At 47.4% G+C, this 21179-nt stretch overlaps 1 protein-coding gene across 2 annotated transcripts in view; it reads right to left on the bottom strand.

Moving 5' to 3' along the window:
* The window catches only part of LOC120944206 (sterol 26-hydroxylase, mitochondrial-like), a 34799-nt gene extending 15553 nt beyond the window's left edge, over positions 1–19246 (bottom strand). The window contains exons 1-4 of one of the 2 annotated variants that reach the window (XM_040358162.1): positions 18954–19246; positions 9543–9733; positions 7770–7969; positions 5639–5836 (exon numbers count right to left, since the gene is read on the bottom strand). In XM_040358162.1, the coding sequence (XP_040214096.1) occupies positions 5639–5836; positions 7770–7969; positions 9543–9733; positions 18954–19244 (880 nt within the window). In that variant the 5' untranslated portion in view covers positions 19245–19246. The remainder of the gene's footprint in view (positions 1–5638; positions 5837–7769; positions 7970–9542; positions 9734–18953) is intronic. The other variant, XM_040358161.1, reaches the window with a different exon arrangement.
* Between the last annotated feature and the right edge of the window lie 1933 nt (positions 19247–21179).

The raw sequence follows: 21179 nt of genomic DNA, 5'->3' as shown, positions 1-21179 counted from the left end.
ACCTGTGGAGGTGGGGGCGCCGATGTGCCAGAGTTCCCTCCTTCTTTCCTTGTTTGTGTCCATCCAGAACAAGTGTTCTGAGCATAGGTGTGTGTCCGTCCAGAACTGATGTGTGCGCATTGGGCAGCCCATCCAGCCTGGCAGTGCTGATGGGCATGGAATGAATTCCTCAAACTGGGAGCCTTGGATCCCACACTGTCTCCACCAACTCCAGTTGGAATGCCTCCCCCTCCCATCTCTATCTCGGGCTGCACAGAGAGAGAACTGAGGTGAGTCACAGTGTGCTGTGTGCTGGAGGATGGCATCCCCAGCATCCCTCTACACATGCTCTGGGCTGCCCCCGCTCTAGATTTTATGGCATGATAGATTGCATAGGATACACAGCCCCTGTCCATCCCTGCGCCTCAGTAGTCCATCTATAGATGTGATGTATAATGAGATGTACCAATAGCCCTTTCACACTGACAGTGCGGGGGCGTCGGCGGTAAAGCGTCTTTAGTTTTAGCGGCACTTTACCATCATTTTAAAACAGGGGTCTAGATGCGGCCCTTTGCTAGCCTTTATCCGGCCCTCAGGGCTTTATTCCTCCCACTGATATGAAGCACTATTCTTCCCACTGACTCCAACAAGGGGGCACTTTTTCTTCCACTGATACCAATGATGAGATACAAATACTCCTACTAATAGGGGCACTACTCCTTATCCTACTGATCGCAAACTATGAGGCCATATTAATTCTCACCAATGCTGGGCCCGGGCTTTTTCTGCCCCCTCTGGCCACAATCTGGCCCTCCTAAAGGCTGAAGAACAATAAACTGGCCCTTTGTTTGAAAAGTTTGGAGACCCCTGTTTTAGAGGTATATTTAACCACTTAAGCCCCGGACCATTTTGAAGCTAAATGCTCAGGCCAGGTTTTGCGATTCGGCACTGCGTCGCTTTAACAGACAATTGCGCGGTCGTGCGACGTGGCTCCCAAACAAAATTGGCATCCTTTTTTCCCCACAAATAGAGCTTTCTTTTGGTGGTATTTGATCACCTCTGCGGTTTTTATTTTTTGCGCTATAAACAAAAATAGAGCGACAATTTTGAAAAAAATTCAATATTTTTTACTTTTTGCTATAATAAATATCCCCCAAAAACATATATAATTTTTTTTTTCCTCAGTTTAGGCCGATACGTATTCTTCTACCTATTTTTGGTTAAAAAAAAAACGCAATAAGCGTTTATCGATTGGTTTGCGCAAAATTTATAGCATTTACAAAATAGGGGATAGTTGTATTGCATTTTTATTAATTATTATTTTTTTACTACTATTGGCAGCGATCAGCGATTTTTTTCGTGACTGCGACATTATGGCGGACACTTCGGACAATTTTGACACATTTTTGGGACCATTGTCATTATCACAGCAAAAAATGCATTTAAATTGCATTGTTTATTGTGAAAATGACAGTTGCAGTTTGGGAGTTAACCACAGGGGGCGCTGTAGGAGTTAGGGTTCACCTAGTGTGTGTTTACAACTGTAGGGGGGTGTGGCTGTAGGACTGACTTCATCGATCGAGTCTCCCTTATAAAAAGGATCACTCGATCGATACGCCGCCACAGTGAAGCACGGGGAAGCCGTGTTTACATACGGCTCTCCCCGTTCTTCAGCCCTGGGGAGCGATCGCGACGGAGCGGCTATAAACGAATAGCCGCACCGTCGTCCCGGATGGCTCCCCGAGGGAATCCGCCCGCCGCACGCAGCGGGGGGGGTCCCGATCGGACCCCCCACCCGCTAGAAGGCAGGGATGTATATATATATACACCCATCTGCCTGTCCGTGCCATTTTGCGGACGTATATAGTCGTGCGGCGGGCGTTAAGGGGTTAACCCCCACTAGCAGCAAAATAAGGGTTCAAAGGCACCAGTGTTGAAGCGCTTTGCAGGCACTGCCCATTGACTTCACCGGGCAGGGGCGCTTTAGGAGTGGTGTGTTTAATCCTACAGAAAATGCACTGACCTTTGACCCCTGGCTTTTACTCTGACCTTGACCTTTGACCCGAACCCTGACCTAGAGCAAACCCTGATCTAGCTATTTTATCTTTATTTTTTTTACACACACTTTTATTTGTTTACAATTTCATCCCCTAACAAGGAGGAAAAGATGCAATGGGGGTTATTTACGAAAGGCAAATCCACTTTGCACTACAAAATTGAAATTGCACTGAAAATACACTTGGAAGTGCAGTCGCTGTAGACCTGAGGAGGACATGCAAGGAAAATAAAAACGCAGCATTTTAGCTTGCACATGATTGGATGATAAAATCAGCAGAGCTTCACTTCATTTCAGATCTACCCCTCAGATTTACAGCGACTGCACTTCCAACTGCACTTTCAGTGCAATTTCAAGTGCACTTTGTGGATTTGACTTTCGTAAATAACCCCCAATGTGTTATTGAAGGCCCCTTTCACACGATCTGAGCGATTGGGTCCGCCTGTCCGGGTTTCAGGCGACCCCCGTTTGGGCCACCTACTGTCATCTATGGGGAGGTGGATTCGCCAAAATCATCCGAAAACAGATGGATGGCGATACGTTCGCCATCCGTCCAGCGGGTCGGATCGGATGAAAATGGACAGGCTGTAGGAGTCAAAAACCCAATACGTTTTTTTTGTTGTCTATAGATATTTCCACGCATTTCCTGTTGCATCTCTGGGACAGGAACTGAAGGTAAATCTCCCCAAGAGGACACAATGGGGTTTATTTACGAAAGGCAAATGCACTTTGCACTACCAGTGCAAACTACAAGTGCAAAGTGCACTTGAAAATGCACTGAAAGTGCACTTGGAATTGCAGTCGCTGTAGATCTGAGGGGGACAAAGTGACACTAAAGGTTCACTTTTTTTTTTTCTAAATAACAAACATATCATACTTACCTCCACTGTGCAGTTAGTTTTACACAGTGTGGCCCCCGATCCTCCTCTTCTGGGGTCCCACGACAGCTCTTGCAGCTCCTCCCCACAAGAGCTAAATTTGTTGGGCACCGGGTGGAGTTTTTGGGTGTGTTTCACATGCCATGGGCTTTTAAAAAAAAAAAAATTGGATTTGATTGACAGCAGCGGGAGCCAATGGTTGCACTGCTATCAAGCTATCCAATGAAGGGCTGATCAGCCATGGGGAGAACGATGCGGGATCGCGCCCATGGAAGTTCGAGGCTCAGGTAAGTAAAACGGGGGCTCGGGGGGCCGGACACGTTAAGGTGTTTTTTTACTTTAATGCATAGAATGCATTAAAGGAGTTGTAAAGGAAAATGTTTTTTCACCTTAATGCCATCTATGCATTAAGGTGAAAAAACATTTAATGCTGTCGGCCCCCCCCCCGAGCCCTCTTATACTTACCTGACCCCTCGAAAAAGTCCCGCGCGCGGTCCCGCGATCCTCTTCGCCGCTCAGCTGTGCCGCTGATTGGCTAGAGCGGATGGATTGAGAGCAGAGCAGCCATTGGCTGGCGCTGCTGTCAATCACATCCAGTGACGCAGCGCGCCGAGGGGCGGGGCAGAGTGATACAGTGAGCAGCTATGGTCGCTTGCTGTATCACGGGAGCGCGCCCGCAATTAGTGACCACCATGCGAGCTCTCGCATGACTGTGGTGACTAATTGCGGGGAGGACCAGAGACAGCCGCCGAGGGACCCCAGGAGACGAGGATCGGGGCCACTCTGTGCAAAACGAACTGCACAGTGGAGGTAAGTATGACATGTTTGTTATTTAAAAAAATAAAAATAAATTCCTTTAGTAACGCTTTAAGGTGAAAAAACACAAAGCTTTACAACCCCTTTAACCACTTAAATGCAGGTAAAGGACCAGGCCCCTTTTTGCGATTCGACACTGCATCGCTTTAACTGACAATTGCACGGTCGTGCGCTGTGTTTTCCGAACAAAATTGGCGTCCTTTTTTCCCCACAAATAGAGCTTTCTTTTGGTGGTATTTGATCACCTCTGCGGTTTTTATTTTTTGCGCTATAAACAAAAATAGAGCGACAATTTTGAAAAAAATTCAATATTTTTTTACTTTTTGCTATAATAAATATCCCCCCAAAATATATATAAAAAACTATTTTTTTCCTCAGTTTAGGCCGATACGTATTCTTCTACATATTTTTGGTAAAAAAAATCGCAATAAGCATTTATCGATTGGTTTGCGCATAATTTATAGCGTTTACAAAATAGGGGATAGTTTTATTGCATTTTTATGATTTTTTTTTACTACTAATGCCAGCGATCAGCGATTTTTTTCGTGACCGCGACATTATGGCGGACACTTCGGACAATTTTGACACATTTTTGGCACCATTGTCATTTTCACAGCAAAAAATGCATTAAAAATGCATTGTTTACTGTGAAAATGACAATTGCAGTTTGGGAGTTAACCACAAGGGGGCGCTGAAGGGGTTAAGTGTGACCTCATCTGTGTTTCTAACTGTAGAGGGGTGTGGCTGTAGGTCTGACGTCATTGATTGTGATTTCCTATATTAGGGAACACACGATCGATGACGGCGCCACAGTGAAGAACGGGGAAGCCGTGTTTACATACAGCTCTCCCCGTTCTTCAGCTTCGGGGACTGATCGCGGGACTCCAGCGGCGATCGGGTCCGCGAGTCCCGCGGTCACAGAGTTTCGGACCGGGTCGCGGGCGCGCGCCCGCGACTGGGCATTTAACAATCATGTACAGGTACGTGATTGTGCCCAGCCGTGCCATTCTGCCGACGTATATCGGCGTTAGGCTATCCTTAAGTGGTTAAAAAAGAAATGGTTTTGCATTTGCCTGGTTGCTTTGGCCAGCAGAAGGCTCTCTTTTTTCCTCTGTAATAAACACCATGGCCCAGATTCAAGTAGCAATTGCGCCTGTGTAACCATAGGTTACACAGCGCAATTGCTTACTTGCCCCGGCGTTACGAATGCTCCTGATTCAGGAACATCGTAACGCCGACTGCAGCCTAAAATCTGCGTGGCATAAGGCTCTTATGCCACGCATATCTTAGGCTGCATTCTAGCGATGACCACTAGGGGGCGCTCCCATTGTGCTCAGTGTATAGTATGCAAATTGCATACTAACACCGATTCACAATGTTGCGCGAGCCCTGCGTACGCAATTTACGTCGTTTCCGTACGGCGTGTTTAGCGTAAGGCTGCCCCTTCTAATAGCAGGGGCAGCCAATGCTAAAGTATACCCGTCGTTCCCGCGTCGCGACGTTCGAATTTTACGTAATTTGCGTAAGTGATTCGTGAATGGCGCTGGACGCCATTCACGTTCACTTTGAAGCAAATGACGTCCTTGCGACGTCATTTGCCGCAATGCACGTCGGGAAAGTTTCCCGACGGAGCATGCGCTCTACGCTCGGCGCGGGAGCGCGCCTAATTTAAATGATTCCCGCCCCCTACGGGATCATTTACATTAGGCGCCCTTACGCAGGGCAAGTTTACACAGCGCACACGCAATTTACGGAGCTACTGCTCAGTGAATCGCGGGTAGCGCAGTAAATTTGCGGGGGCGCAGGGCAAAAACGCTGCCCTGCGCCTCCGCAAATAAGGGGCAAATCTACCTGAATCCGGACCTATCTTTATAGAGATTAGACCATTTTAGAATTTTTTTCCACCTACTGAAAGCAAAGATGGTATCCCAGCCGGAGAGATATCGATCCCAATAGGGGAAGACCCGTCTGGTCCATAGTGGCATGAAAGTGACGTACACGGAGTTTCTCAGCATGAAGGCGATCGAAGCGACAAATTTCTGGGTCTCCAGAGGGATGTGTTTATTAAGGCAACCAGATCTGGCTTCAAATAAGATGTAAGAGAGTCCTAAATGAAAAAAAAAAAAATTAACAGCTGAAACATGCAACTGTATCATCCATAGCCAAAGATTCTGTTATTTATCCACTAGCATTAGGGAATAAAAGAAAGAGGCAAAGGGGTTGATGTACTAAAGGCAAATAGACTGTGAAAGTGCAGTTGCTCCAGAGCTTAGTAAATGAGGCCAACATTATAAAAAAACAAAAAAAACCAAGACCATACAATATTCTGCATTGTGTAAAAAGGCTGCTTGAGCCTGTCTTCTCTGATCCTCCCCTTCTTTCACTGTCCCCAATCCATCTGCTGATAGTACAGAGCATTGGGGGCACTCTGCACATGCTCAGTTTGATGTGTATTGCTAGAGAGTTATTTTTTTTTCTGGGAGGGTGCATGTGATCAGCACAGGGCCAATCAGCACTGTCCAGACAGAGGGTCAGGGGTCATGCAGCCTCATAGGACAGTCAGAGGAGAATGAAAACTCCTCCTACAATCTTTAAAGGGGTTGAAAAGATAAAAAAAATGTTCCCCCTAAATAGCTTCCTTTACCTTAGTGCAGTCCTCCTTCACTTACCTCATCCTTCCATTTTGCTTTTAAATGTCATTATTTCTTCTGAGAAATCCTCACTTCCTGTTCTTCTGTCTGTAACTCCACACAGTAATGCGAGGCTTTCTTCCTGGTGTGGAGTGTCGTGCTCGCCCCCTCCCTTGGACTACAGGAGAGTCAGGACGCTCTCTACGTTGCAGATAGAGAAAGGAGCTGTGTGTTAGTGGGCATCCTGACTCTCCTGTTGTCCAAGGGAGGGGGCGAGCACGACACTCCACACCAGGGAGAAAGCCTCGCATTACTGTGTGGAGTTACAGACAGAAGAACAGGAAGTGAGGATTTCTCAGATAAAATAAGGACATTTAAAAGCAAAATGGAAGGATGAGGTAAGTGAAGGAGGACTGCACTAAGGTAAAGGAAGCTATTTAGGAAAAAAAATAAATTGTACCTTTACAACCCCTTCAACCAGACACTAATAGAAGTCACAAGACTGCTGATGAGAAAAAGTATTTAGCAGTTTATAGTTACTTAAAATAATCGCATTTCCATGTTCTGTGTACTGTGGGAGACCAGATATAATGAATGCAGGCTCCTGGGTTTAGTAACACTTTAACCTAAAAATCTAGGGGCAGATCCACAGAGAGAGTACGCCGGCGTATCTATTGATACGCCGGCGTACTTTCAAATTTCCCGCGTCGTATCTTTAGTTTGAATCCTCAAAACAAGATACGACGGCATCTGGGTTAGATCCGACAGGCGGACGTCTTCGTACGCCTTCGGATCTAAGATGCAATTCTTCGGCGTCCGCTGGGTGGCGTTCCCTTCGTTTTCCGCATCGAGTACGCAAATTAGCTATTTCTGACGATCCACGAATGTACGAGCGGCCGGCGCATTCCTTTACGTCGTCTCTAGTCGGCGTATAGTTAAAGCTGCTATTTCGTGGCGTACTCAATGTTAAGTATGGCCGTCGTTCCCGCGTATAATTTTAATTTTTTTTTGCATAAGTCGTTCGTGAATCGGGATGGACGTAATTTACGTCCAGGTCAAAACCAATGACGTCCTTGCGACGTCATTTCGCGCAATGCACGGCGGGAAATTTAGGGACGGCGCATGCAAAGTTCGTTCGGCGCGGGGACGCGCTTCATTTAAATACACGCCCCCTACCCGCCCAATTTGAATTCTACGCCGCTTGAGATACACTAAGACGCCGTAACTTACGGAGCGAAATCTTTATGGATTCGAACCAAAGCCAGGTAAGGTACGGCGGCGTAGCGTATCTCAGATACGATGCGCCGGGGCAGATCTTTGTGGATCTGCCCCCTAATATCTAATGCTTGGTCCACTATCACTTGGCTTACAGGCTATAAACACAGGGAAGCTCTCTGTTGTATGACATACCTTCAAAGGTGAAATTGTAGAAGAGATTGCCGATGTCAGGGACTGTATTTCCAGAGGAGCTCTCACTGCGGATTTCCTGAATTCTCGCCATCAGATCCGTCACCACCTCATTGATGCTCCCGGCGTAGGCTCTGGCCTCTGTTGGCTTCAGCATTTTCTTGTTGAGCACGGTGCGAAGATCGTACCACTTGTGTCCCTGCCTGGAGATACAGAGCGTGCCCACAGTCCATCCAACAAGTACAATGATTGCTCTCCAGACATTCTGCAGCTGTGCTAAAGTCACTCCATTTACCTAAATGCAGCCCCATCTCCAGATTACATATCCCCCCCCCTGCTTATATTTTTCATGTTCTCTGGTTCCTCCTTTTCCCCCTCATCAACATACTAATGACATCTTTGAAATCAAACTTTAACTTTTCATTAAAGCGAAGTTCCGCCCACATTAACCACTTAAGGACCGGATCAATATGCTGCTAAATGACCCAAGGGGTTTTTACAATTCGGCACTGCGTCGCTTTAACAGACAATTGCGCGGTCGTGCGACGTGGCTCCCAAACAAAATTGGCGTCCTTTTTTCCCCACAAATAGAGCTTTCTTTTGGTGGTATCTGATCACCTCTGCGGTTTTTAGTTTTTGCGCTATAAACAAAAATAGAGCGACAATTTTGAAAAAAAATCAATATTTTTAACTTTTTGCTATAATAAATATCCCCCAAAAACATATATAAACATTTTTTTTCCCTCAGTTTAGGCCGATACGTGTTCTTCTACCTATTTTTGGTAAAAAAAATCGCAATAAGCGTTTATCGATTGGTTTGCGCAATATTTATAGCGTTTACAAAATAGGGGATAGTTCTATTATTATTTTTTTTTTACTACTAATGGCGGCGATCAGCGATTTTTTTCGTGACTGCGACATTATGGCGGACACTTCGGACAATTTTGACACATTTTTGGGACCATTGTCATTTTCACAGCAAAAAATGCATTTAAATTGCATTGTTTATTGTGAAAATGACAATTGCAGTTTGGGAGTTAACCACAGGGGGCGCTGTAGGAGTTAGGGTTCACCTAGTGTGTGTTTACAACTGTAGGGGGGTGTGGCTGTAGGACTGACGTCATCGATCGAGTCTCCCTATAAAAGGGATCACACGATCGATGCAGCCGCCACAGTGAAGCACGGGGAAGCCGTGTTTACACACGGCTCTCCCCGTTCTTCAGCTCTGGGGAGAGATCGCGATGGGGCGGCTATAAACGAATAGCGGCGCCGTCGTCCCGGATCGCTCCCCGCGGGAATCCGACCGCCGCATGTAGCGGGGGGGGGGGGGGTCCCGATCGGACCCCCGACCCACGTCTAGGCAGGGACGTACAGGTACGCCAGTGTGCCTGTACGTGCCATTCTGCCGACGTACATGTACATGCGGCGGTCGGGAAGTGGTTAAAGAAGAGTTCCACCCAAAAGTGGAACTTTCGCTGATTCGTCTCCTCCCCCCTCAGGCATCTTTTGGGGGGGGGGGGCGGCCCATGAAAACATTTCAGTACTGCTTGCCGAATAAAGGCAAGCAAAGGGTCGCATCTGGCCCCAGGGCCGCAGTTTGGAAACCACTGTTCTAGAAGATCCATTTGTCTGGTTGAAACCTCAGATGAAGTTCTACTGCCAGTGGTCTTTGAGACTTAAACTGATAACAACCTCCCCCCGATTGGCTGCTTTGTGTTGTGGCACTTTTTATAACATCAATTTATAGAGGGGATATCACCAGTCGGGCTGACTTACTCAGTAAAGGGACCGTAGGGCAAGTTCCTGATATCCCGGTGCTCCTTCCAGAGGTCCACTTCTGTTCTCATGGGATATTTCCCCTCTTGTCTCAGCAGGTTTTCAAGCAGCTCGGGGTCCGCAATATTGACCATTTTGTAACGACTAATAACCGTCTTGAACAACGGCCCGTAAAGCTTCTTGTATCTTATCTGTCAATGACCAAAAAACAATTAATCGAGGTCCAGCAGGTTGCAGATTTAACTACATGGTATTTATCAAATGTCACATTTGTAGGGTCATGGCCCTATGCTGTTGTGCCCCCAATCAAAGAGACCCCTGTTCTAGAAGATTACTGCTGTCTCATTGGATAACCCATGGGGCTCTGGGAATCCTTTGTAATGCATTATATAGATCAGGGGTCTCAAACTGGCGGCCCTCCAGCTGTTGTAAAACTACAAGTCCCATCATGCCTCTGCCTGTGGGAGTCATGCTTGTAACTGTCAGCCTTGCAATGCCTCATGGGACTTGTAGTTTCGCAACAGTGTGTTTGTTGCTAGTCTGTAACCTGCCTGAGCTCTGTTGAAATGTTTCTGGGCTCTTCAAGTTTCTCCTAATCTCAGCGTGTTGATTGTTTCTGCCTGTTAAAGCGGAGGTCCACCCGTTTTTCTTTTTTACAAATACTGCGGCTGCTGACTTTTAAAAATTGTACACCTACCTGTCCAATCACTCGGTCCTCAGCTGAGTCCGCTGCCATCCTCTGTGAGGGAATCAGGCAGTGAAGCCTTGCGGCTTCACTGCTTGATTCCCTACTGCGCATGCGCGAGGATCGCGGCGCGCCGTCACTGGTCCTCGCTCTCTCCTGGGAACAGTGTTTCCCAGAAGACAGCGAAGACGAGGCTGGACTCCCGCGGGAGTCAGAACCCGGAAGTGGTACAAATACCTGTCTCAGACAGGTATCTGCACCCTCCTCCCCCCTGAAAGGTTCCAAATGTGACACCGGAGGGGGGGGGGGGGATCCAAAAAGCCGTTGGATCTTAGGCTGCAATTCCAGGCCGGCTGCTAGATGGCGCTTCCATATCGTTTACGCGTTGAATATGCAAATGAGCATTTACGCCGATTCAGAAACGAACGACCGCCCGGCGCTTTTTTTTTTACGTTGTTTGCGTTTGGCTTTTTCCGGTGGGAAGTTACCCCTGCTATAGCAGGGGTAAGTGCAGCGTATCCTATGTTAATTATGGCCGTCGTTCCCGCGCCGAGTTTTGAATTTTTTACGTTGTTTGCGTAAGTCGTTCGCGAATACGGCCGGACGTAATTTACGTTAACGTCGAAACCAATGACGTCCTTGCGATGTCATTTGGAGCAATGCACGCTGGGATATTTTACGGACGGCGCATGCGCCGTTCAACCAAAACGTCAAAAACGCGGGAGTAAACATAAATTTAAATAAAACACGCCCCCTACATCCCCATTTGAATTACGCGGCCTTACGCCGTAACACATACGCCACGCCGCTCTAACTAAGGGCGCAAGTTCTTTGTGAATGAAGAACTTGCGCCCAAAGTTAGAGCGGCGTAACGTATCGGAGATACGTTACGCGGGCTGGACAGATACGCCAATGTATCTGAATCCGGCCCAGTGTCTCTCTACACCCCTGATGCCCAACCTGCGGCCGGAGGGCCAAATACAGTCCTTTTGGTGTTTGCACTGCAGTGTGGTCCTCGGAACCTAGCAAATGGGAGACTTGGTTAGCATTGGGGCTGTGATCACTTGCAGTTCCATGCGATATGCCCCAGTCTCTGACTGTCTCCTACAGCATGACGTTTATCCTCCAACCATTAATGTAACAGTCTCTAACCACCTCCTTTAGTAAGACCTCAGTCTTTGACAGTTATTACATATAATAAATATTATATGTGGCACTTTGGTGACATCAGGGGCTGCATTTCAGGCCCTGTAGACCAAAATATTTTTTTCTGTCCATCCAGTCGCCACACAAAACAGCCCTGTCCAGCATGGGAGGAGACATTATTTTTCTGCAGTTAAAGCAGACCTTCACCCTAAAGTTGTGCCACCCTCCCCCTGTCTCCCCATGATGAGTAACACTTATAGGTCTTGTCCCTCTTCAAGCCTTTGATCGTAATTGTTACTTAGGCCCATTCACACTTGGTGATCTGAAATTGCGGCGGAATCTGTGCAATTCTGCCCCAACTCCAAATTGCTTGGCAATCACTGCAAAAGACACAACGCATGTTTGAGTGCCATTCATTCTAAATGGCACCCCAAACATGGTGAGATTTTGCTGTCATTGTCATGTGGCAGTCACAGCAAAATGGAGAGAGGGGGGAGTGGGAGAGAGAGAGAGGGAGGGGAGAGACAGAGAGGGGAGTGAGCGGGAGAGAGGGGAGTTAGAGGGGAGGCGGGAGAAAGAGAGGGGGTGAGAGAGAGAGGGGAGTGAGAGGAGGTGAGAGAGGGAGGCGGGAGAGAGAGGGGATGAGAGAGAGGGGAGACAGAGAGGGAGGGGAGAGACGGAGTGAGAAGTGTGTGGGAGAGGGTTGAGAGAGAGAGGGAGGTGAGAGACAGAGAGGGGAGTGAGCGAGAGGGAGGCAGGAGAGTGAGAGAGGGGAGACAGAGAGGGGAGTGTGAGAGAAAGAGGGAATGAGAGAGGGAGGGGAGAGACAGAGATGGGAGGGGAGAGACAGAGATGAGATTGAGCGAGATAAAAAAGGGAGGGGGTGAGAGAGGGAGGCTGGAGAGTGAAAGGGGGTGAGAGATAGAGAGGGAGAGACAGAGGGGGGAGTGTATGAGAGAGGGAGGGAAGAGACAGAGGGGGGTGAGAGAGGGAGAGGAGAGACAGAGAGGGGAGTGGTGAGAAAGAGGGGAGTGGGTGAGAGAGAGAGGGGAGTGTGTGAGAGAGAGAGGGAGGGAAGAGACAGAGAGGGGAGAGAGAGAGGGGGGTGAGAGAGGGAGAGGAGAGACAGAGAGGGGAGTGGTGAGAAAGAGGGGAGTGGGTGAGAGAGAGAGGGGAGTGAGAAAGATAGAGGTGGTAAGAGGGCCCCCCCCAAAAAACTTACATTGGACTCTCACCTTCCCACAGCCCGCCGCCTCCTTTTTACCAGCTGTATGCTGCGAGGCTGTAGCGGCATGCTCATAGCCCGGGACTCCGACCTGCTCTGCCAAGTAGGCTACTTCTTGGATTGGAGGCTGTGGCCACTGCCGCCTCCCTGCTTCCACTCTGCTCCTATGTCACCGAACAGTCAGTCCCTTCTAGTGGGTGTCACCCAGGTGCGGTCTGCACCCCCGTAGTGATGCTACTGCTTGCAGTGTCCCTTCTGCTTGGAGGCAGCGCCCCCCCCTCCCCCAGGGGTGTATTTAGGTTTTGTGCTGCCCTAGGCCTGACTAAACTCGTGCACCCCCCAATTGAAATATTTTCAAGTGGGGACACTAGTTCTGATGGCCTGTGGGGGGGGGGGGGATGGATTCCCTTAATTTGCATAGATTTCCTCTCACTTCCTGTTTGGCTATGGGACAGGAAGTGAAGGGAAATCTCTGCAATGGGACAGGGATGGTAAAAATTAGAAGCGAGGCCCCCCCCCTCACAGTTGCAGAATGCCAAATGCCCACATACTGGAAGCAGTGCGGCCAATTTATGGGGATGCTAAACTAATTTGCCTAACAGTGTAGCGCAAGCCGGCAGGGACACTGTCCGTGCTGCCCCCCTGCAACGTGCTGCGCTAGGCCTGGGCCTTTTTGGCCTAGGCCAGGATACAGCATTGCCCTCCCCCTGTTTGCCTTGTGCTAGATATGCACTTGCGCAGTATCACGTTAAAATCACCAATACAAGAGTATGAATGGGGCCTTAATTGCACCAGAGAAAAATTTGATCTCCCGACCCTCCAGACAGGACTTTGCATATGTATTTCATTGGTGTATTTAGCTGTTTGAAGGGAGGTCAGCTTTGGGGTTCATTTACACCAGCAGAAGAAAAGCTTGTTTTTTTCTTGCAGCCCTTTGAACAAGCTGTAGACAGGGGGGGTGATGGTTGAAAGGTCTGACAACCAGGAGAATATAATTTTTTATGGAACACTTAAAAACAAATATTTGTTTTCCATTTAAAAAAAAGTTATATTTTGGTCACTTATGTTATATACAATACAATACCATACCTGTAAAAGAAAAAGCAATAGATGTACCTTTCTGGCAGTCTAGGTGTTGAAATGCTGCTGCTTACTGGAGGTTGGTGGTATTGCACTTTTCTGGGATGAGGTCTGCAGCTGCATGCATCACCCCGGGAAAACCCCTTGAATATAGGGCTGAGGAGCATACTTATTTTCTATAATAGTTAGTGCCATCTACTGGCCATACCTCTATCATAGGAGGTAAGTATGTTCCCCCTCAGCACCATCTAGGGCCATAATGCTGAATCCAGTTAGAAGAACCTTGGCCAATCCCCAGGGGATGCAATCCACACCCATCCACCTCAGAGCCTTATTGTATGTATAATCTGCTGGGACTTGTAGTTCTCCAATCTCCATCTTCTCCATGAGCCCCAGGAGAAGATGGAGAACTACAAGTCCCAGCGAATCCCTTGTGTTGGTTATCTTCTTCCTCGTCTTCCTTTAAGCTGTAGCCTAATGTCAATGGTTCATGACCTCCAAGAGAGAAAGACAACATCACACCACACTATAAATCCAGGAGGAATGATACAAGCCAAACGAGGAGTTATAATGTCACAAAGCTATACTTTTTTCTATTGGCCAAAACAAAAATGCCTAAAATTTTATAGACGTGCAGAAATGCTTATAAAATGCTTATGAAACACCTGTAAAAAGCCCCAAAAATGCATAGAATACACTCAGTGTATGCTCTGCTCAGGTGTGAATGCAGAGTAAATACCCCAACAGCAAAAACAATCTTCCATGCCAACCACAATCCCCCCACAAGCAGTAACAAAATGTCCCCAGCATCATTAATAATTGCTGATGTTGAGCTGTATACTCTGTCCTGTGATGCTGGGGCTGTATTCTCTGTCCTGTGATGCTGGGGCTGTATACTCCGTCCTGTGATGCTGAGCTGTATACTCTGTCCTGTGATGCTGGGGCTGTATACTCCTTCCTGTGATGCTGAGCTGTATACTCTGTCCTGTGATGCTGGGGCTGTATACTCCGTCCTGTGATGCTGAGCTGTATACTCTGTCCTGTGATGCTGGGGCTGTATACTCCTTCCTGTGATGCTGAGCTGTATACTCTGTCCTGTGATGCTGGGGCTGTATACTCCGTCCTGTGATGCTGAGCTGTATACTCTGTCCTGTGATGCTGGGGCTGTATACTCTGTCCTGTGATGCTGAGCTGTATACTCTGTCCTGTGATGCTGAGCTGTATACTCTGTCCTGTGATGCTTTGGCTATATACTCTGTCCTGTGATGCTGAGCTGTATACTCTGTCCTGTGATGCTGAGCTGTATACTCTGTCCTGTGATGCTGGGGCTGTATACTCTGTCCTGTGATGCTGAGCTGTATACTCTGTCCTGTTATGCTGAGCTGTATACTCTGTCCTGTGATGCTTTGGCTATATACTCTGTCCTGTGATGCTGGGGCTGTATACTCTGTCCTGTGATGCTGAGCTGTATACTCTGTCCTGTGATGCTTTGGCTATATACTCTGTCCTGTGATGCTGGGGCTGTATACTCTGTCCTGTGATGCTGAGGCTGTATACTCTGTCCTGTGATGCTGAGGCTGTATACTCCTTCCTGTGATGCTGAGCTGTATACTCTGTCCTGTGATGCTGGGGCTATATACTCTGTCCTGTGAAGCTGAGCTGTATACTCTGTCCTGTGATGCTGGGCTGTATACTCTGTCCTGTGATGCTGAGCTGTATACTCTGTCCTGTGATGCTGAGCTGTATACTCTGTCCTGTGATGCTGGGGCTGTATACTCCGTCCTGTGATGCTGAGCTGTATACTCTGTCCTGTGATGCTTTGGCTATATACTCTGTCCTGTGATGCTGAGCTATATACTCTGTCCTGTGATGCTGGGGCTGTATACTCTGTCCTGTGATGCTGAGCTGTATACTCTGTCCTGTGATGCTGGGGCTGTATACTCTGTCCTGTGATGCTGAGCTGTATACTCTGTCCTGTGATGCTGGGGCTGTATACTCTGTCCTGTGATGCTGAGCTGTATACTCTGTCCTGTGATGCTGGGGCTGTATACTCTGTCCTGTGATGCTGAGCTGTATACTCTGTCCTGTTATGCTGAGCTGTATACTCTGTCCTGTGATGCTTTGGCTATATACTCTGTCCTGTGATGCTGAGCTGTATACTCTGTCCTGTGATGCTGGGGCTGTATACTCTGTCCTGTGATGCTGAGCTGTATACTCTGTCCTGTGATGCTGAGCTGTATACTCTGTCCTGTGATGCTGGGGCTGTATACTCCGTCCTGTGATGCTGAGCTGTATACTCTGTCCTGTGATGCTTTGGCTATATACTTTGTCCTGTGATGCTGGGGCTATATACTCTGTCCTGTGATGCTGAGCTGCATATTCCTGAAACTATGGGTGGATGGAAGTGGAATACGGGGGACAAAGTAGGTGGATTATATAAGGGGTGTGGTTTACAACAAGTGGAGGGGCGGGGTCTTGCGCCCCCACCATCCTAAAACTTCACCAGCCGCCACTGGTCTAACATGCGATAGAACTCCTCTGGTTCAACTAGATGTCATAATAGCAACTGACTAGTTTCAGGAGACATACCCCCTTCTTCAGAACAAAACTGAGTTTTTCTCTGAAGAAGGTGGCATGTCCCCCGAAAAAACATCAGCTGCTATTATGACATCCAGTTAAACCAGAAGAGTTCCATTGCATGGTAGACGCTTCGGTTCCTTGGTTGACATGCAATGCTATTACTACCTTTTTACTGTGTGAGTATGTACTCTTTTTTTTTTCTTTCTTTATCCTTTAATAAAGTGCTGTGGATAATGCAGTAAGCCTTTGCACCCCTTTTGTTTAAACAGCTGCTAGATTCCGTTTTTTGACCGATATTTCTAAAAATGTGAATATCGCCCACCGATAATCCGTCGATCCCTATCTACAACTGTGCAAGACTGAAGGGAAGGTTTGCTTAGTTAGTTGGTATGTAATGAACATGTAAAGGATGGGAAGTGAGAAGGGAATCGGGGCGGGGGGGGGGGGGGGGGCGGGATGAGAAAAGGAACCAGGGGAGGTAAAATATAAGCAGATTATACGTTAGCTTTACAATAACACAGAACCTCCTCTCAGACATCTGATATTACAGGGGTGAAGGTTGTATTATGAGAGAAAAGAATTCCCCTGCGTCTGTCACGCCATCGGGTGGATGAGGGAACCGGTTTGGTAAGGGGGATTAACCGATTCTTGGAAACCAATGCAGACGTTCACCGAGAATTCAGGAGGGCAATATGGTGACGGCACCTTTAGGACTCATATGCCGTGTACACACGATCATTCTAAGCATGAAAAAACGTAGGGCCAGATTCACAAAAGAGAATGCGTAGAATATGCAAATGACTAGTTACGCCGATTCACGAACGTCCGCTTTGCCCGTCGATCTAAATTTACGTCGTTTCCGTAGAGATGCGTCGCGTAAAACTAAGCATGCCCTCTAGGTGGTCTAACCAATGTTAAGTATGGCCGTCGTTCCCGCGTCAAATTTTTAAATTTCACGTCGTTTGCGTAAGTCGTCCGTGAATGGCGCTGGACGCCATTTATGTTAACGTCGAAACCAATGACGTCCTTGCGACGTCATTTAGCGCAATGCACGTCGGGACATTTTTGGGACGGAGCATGCGCAGTACGTTCGGAGTGGGAACGCGCCTAATTTAAATGGTCCCCGCCCCATTTGAATTAGGCGGGCTTGCGCCGGGCGGATTTACGTTACGCCGCCGCAAGTTTACAGGTAAGTGCTTTGTGAATCACAAACTTGCGGCGGTGTAACGTAAATGGGATACGTTACGCCGCCGCAGCGTAACGCATTTCTATGTGAATCTGGCCCGTAGTTTTTAAAAAACGTCATTTAAAATGATCGTGTGTGGGCTACACATCATTTTTCAGGTTCTGAAAAACAAAAAAAACAAAAAAATCGGACATATTGCATTTTTTAACGTCGTTTTAAACTATGTCGTTTTTCGGGTTGTAAAAAATGTGTGGGCTAAAACGACGTAAAAAACCTGCGCATGCTCAGAAGCAAGTTATGAGACGGGAGCGCTCGTTCTGGTAAAACTACCGTTCATAATGGAGATCGCACAATTATCACGCTGTAACAGACAGAAAAGCGTGAATCGTCTTTTACTAACACGGAATCAGCTAAAAGCAGCCCCAAGGCGAATGGAGCTTCCCCTTTATAGTGCCGTCATACGTGTTGTACTTCACCGCGCTTTGCTAGATCATTTTTAAAAAACGATGGTGTGTGGGCAACGTCGTTTTTAAAGATGAAGTTGGGAAAACGTCGTTTTTTGGACATGCTCAAAAACAATGTTTTTTTTCATGCTGAAAAATTAACGTGTGTACGCGACAAATAAACACAGGCCCGGATTCTCGTACGAGTTACGCCGGCGTATCTCCAGATACGCCGTCGTATCTCTGAGTCTGAGCCGTCGTATCTATGCGCCTCATTCTTAGAATCAGTTACGCATAGATTTGTATTAGATCCGACCGGCGTAAGTCTCTTACGCCGTCGGATCTTAACTGCATATTTACGCTGGCCGCTAGGGGCGTGTACGCTGATTTACGCCTAGAAATATGTAAATCGGCTAGATACGCCAATTCACAAACGTACGCCCGGCCGACGCGGTACAGATACGCCGTTTACGTTAGGCTTTTCCCGGCGTAAAGTTACCCCTGCTATATGAGGCGTACATGAGGCGTACCAATGTTAAGTATGGACGTCGTTCCCGCGTCAAATTTTTAAAATTTTACGTTGTTTGCGTAAGTCGTTCGCGAAAAGGGCTGGGCGTCATTTACGTTCACGTCGAAAGCATTGGCTTCTTGCGGGTTAATTTGGAGCATGCGCACTGGAATACTTTCACGGACTGCGCATGCGCCTTTCCCAAAAAGCGTCATTTACATGGGGTCACATAAAATTTACATAACACACGCCCACATCTATCACATTTGAATTAGGCGGGCCTACGCCGGCCTATTTACGCTACGCCGCCGCAACTTTCGTTTGAGAATACGGCACTTGCCTGTAAAAGTTTCGGAGGCGTAACGTAAATAGGATACGTTACGCCCGCACAAAGATACGCGATTCTACGTGAATCCGGGCCACAGTGGTCAGCGGATTAGCCTTTACAACCACTTTAATGAATGGACATTCGTCCTGTGTGGACAGGTTCGGCATTGTTTACTCTCTCTAGTGGCTAAATTAGGAATTACAAGGAACTCTAGTAGCCGCTATACTTACAGATAACTCATGTGTATGGAACAGGTATCCTCTGATGAAGTACCAATAGAGGTTGGTGAGTACAGAAGGTCCAGGTAAGTCTTCAAAGTTTTTCATTTTTTTGTCCCCCTCTAATACTCCGGCTGCTGCAGCGGCTTCTGTTGCCGCTGGTTTGTGCTGCATCCGCCCAACCCTGGAGATCTGCAGCAAGAGACGGGCCCGGGCCCCGGGGAACTGGAGCGAGATGGACCTTAATCCGACATTCATGGCTGCGAGGACTATTGTGTACATCAGTGTTGTTCTTTCTGTCATATAAGGAAGACGGGTAACACCCACTTATTAACTTCTCTAGCGCTGGAGAGAAATCCAACCATACAGAGAAACCAAAAACCAGAGAAAAATAAATGTTTTTCAGCCCAGTTTGGTTTCGCAATTTGGAATGGAGACAAGAAACAATTTGTACAAATTGTACATTTGATAAGACCTATAGCAGCTTTTACTTGACTCATTACACATCTCTAGTATATAACCCCTTTGTACAGTATTATGACATAAAGAAACAACTTTAATACTATAGGACAGGGTTTGACAAAGTTGCTTGGAATCTAGGAGCCAGCTAAAAAAGTTAGGAGCCAGAAAACGCACCCCGTCCCGACGAGCTCGCGCGCAGAAGCGAACGCATACGTGAGCAGCGCCCGCATATGTAAACGGTGTTCAAACCACACATGTGAGGTATCGCCCCGATTGGTAGAGCGAGAGCGATAATTCTAGCCCTAGACCTCCTCCGTAACTCAAAACATGCAACCTGTAGATTTTTTTAAACGTCGCCTATAGAGATTTTAAAGGGTAAAAGTTTGTCGGCATTCCACAAGCGGACGCAATTTTGAAGCGTGACATGTTGGGTATGAATTTACTCGGCGTAACATTATCTTTCACAATATTAAAAAAAATGGGGATAACTTTACTGTTGTCTTATTTTTTAATTAAAAAAAGTGTAATTTTTTTCCCAAAAAAGTGTGCTTGTAAGACCGCTGCACAAATACGGCGTGACAGAAAGTATTGCAATGATCGCCATTTTATTCTCTAGGGTGTTATGATAAAAAATATATATAATGTTTGGGGGTTCTAATTAGAGGGAAGAAGATGGCAGTGAAAATAGTGAAAAATTACATTAGAATTGCTGTTTAACTTGTAATGCTTAACTTGTAATACCAACGGACACCACCAGATGGCGCCAGCTCACAGAAGGAAGAGCTGGGGACTTCACAAGGCCGCAAAGCCGCGGCCTCAATTAGCGGACATCACGGACCCGCCGCGATCGAGTCGCCAGGTCGCCATGGCGACTAGAAATAGCTTGCGGCCTTTTCCCAGGATCGCGGCGGGCAGGATGTTTTAGGCGAGGCGGCGGCTTCGGCCTAGTCCGCAGAGCGCCGGTCCTATGGAACAAAATTTATTTATTTTTGCCCACCTTCCAAGCCAAGACCCCACTCGCCAGGACGCTACTTCTAGTCGCCATGGTGACCTGGCGACCGGGATTTGTCGAGCCCTGCTATAGGACAGGAAATTCTCGTAAATGAATTACAGTTTATCTAAAAGGAAAGTATCTTGAAGTTGACACCATAACACTCAGCGACTGCAGAGATGGAATAGACTGTCATGAGTGATATCAGTCGCTGTACATGTGAAGCCGATGCAGCCCCCTAGGATCAGAGAATCTAGTAGTTGTTTAAACCAGTGGTCTCCAAACTGCGGCCCGGGGGCCTTTGCTAGCTTTTATCCCGCCCTTGGAGCACTATTTCATCAACTGATACCAACAACGTGGCATCATTTCTCCTACTGACACTAACAATGGGGCACAGTTTCTCTCAATTACACCAACCATGGGGCACAATTTCTCCTACTGACCCCAACAATGGGGCCCAATGACAGCAACGATGGGACACAAATCCTCATAATGACACTAAAAATGGGGCACAAGTCCTTACAATGATACCAATGATAGGGGACAATTCCTCTCAATGACACCAACAATGGGGCACAGTTATTCTCAATGGGCCCGGATTCAAGAAGCAAATTGCGCCTGTGTAACCATAGTTACACAGCGCAATTGCTTACTTGCCCCGGCGTAACGAATGCTCCTGATTCAGGAACCTCGTTACGCCGACTGCAGCCTAAGATATGCGCGGCATAAGGCTCTTATGCCACGATTATCTTAGGCTGCATTCTTGCGATGGCCGCTAGGTGGCG

This window comes from Rana temporaria, chromosome 6 (genome assembly GCF_905171775.1).
Source record: "Rana temporaria chromosome 6, aRanTem1.1, whole genome shotgun sequence".
NCBI classification, from domain to species: Eukaryota; Metazoa; Chordata; class Amphibia; order Anura; family Ranidae; genus Rana; species Rana temporaria.
Note: the sequence above shows the minus strand (reverse complement) of the source record. Positions and strands in the feature narration are given on the sequence as shown.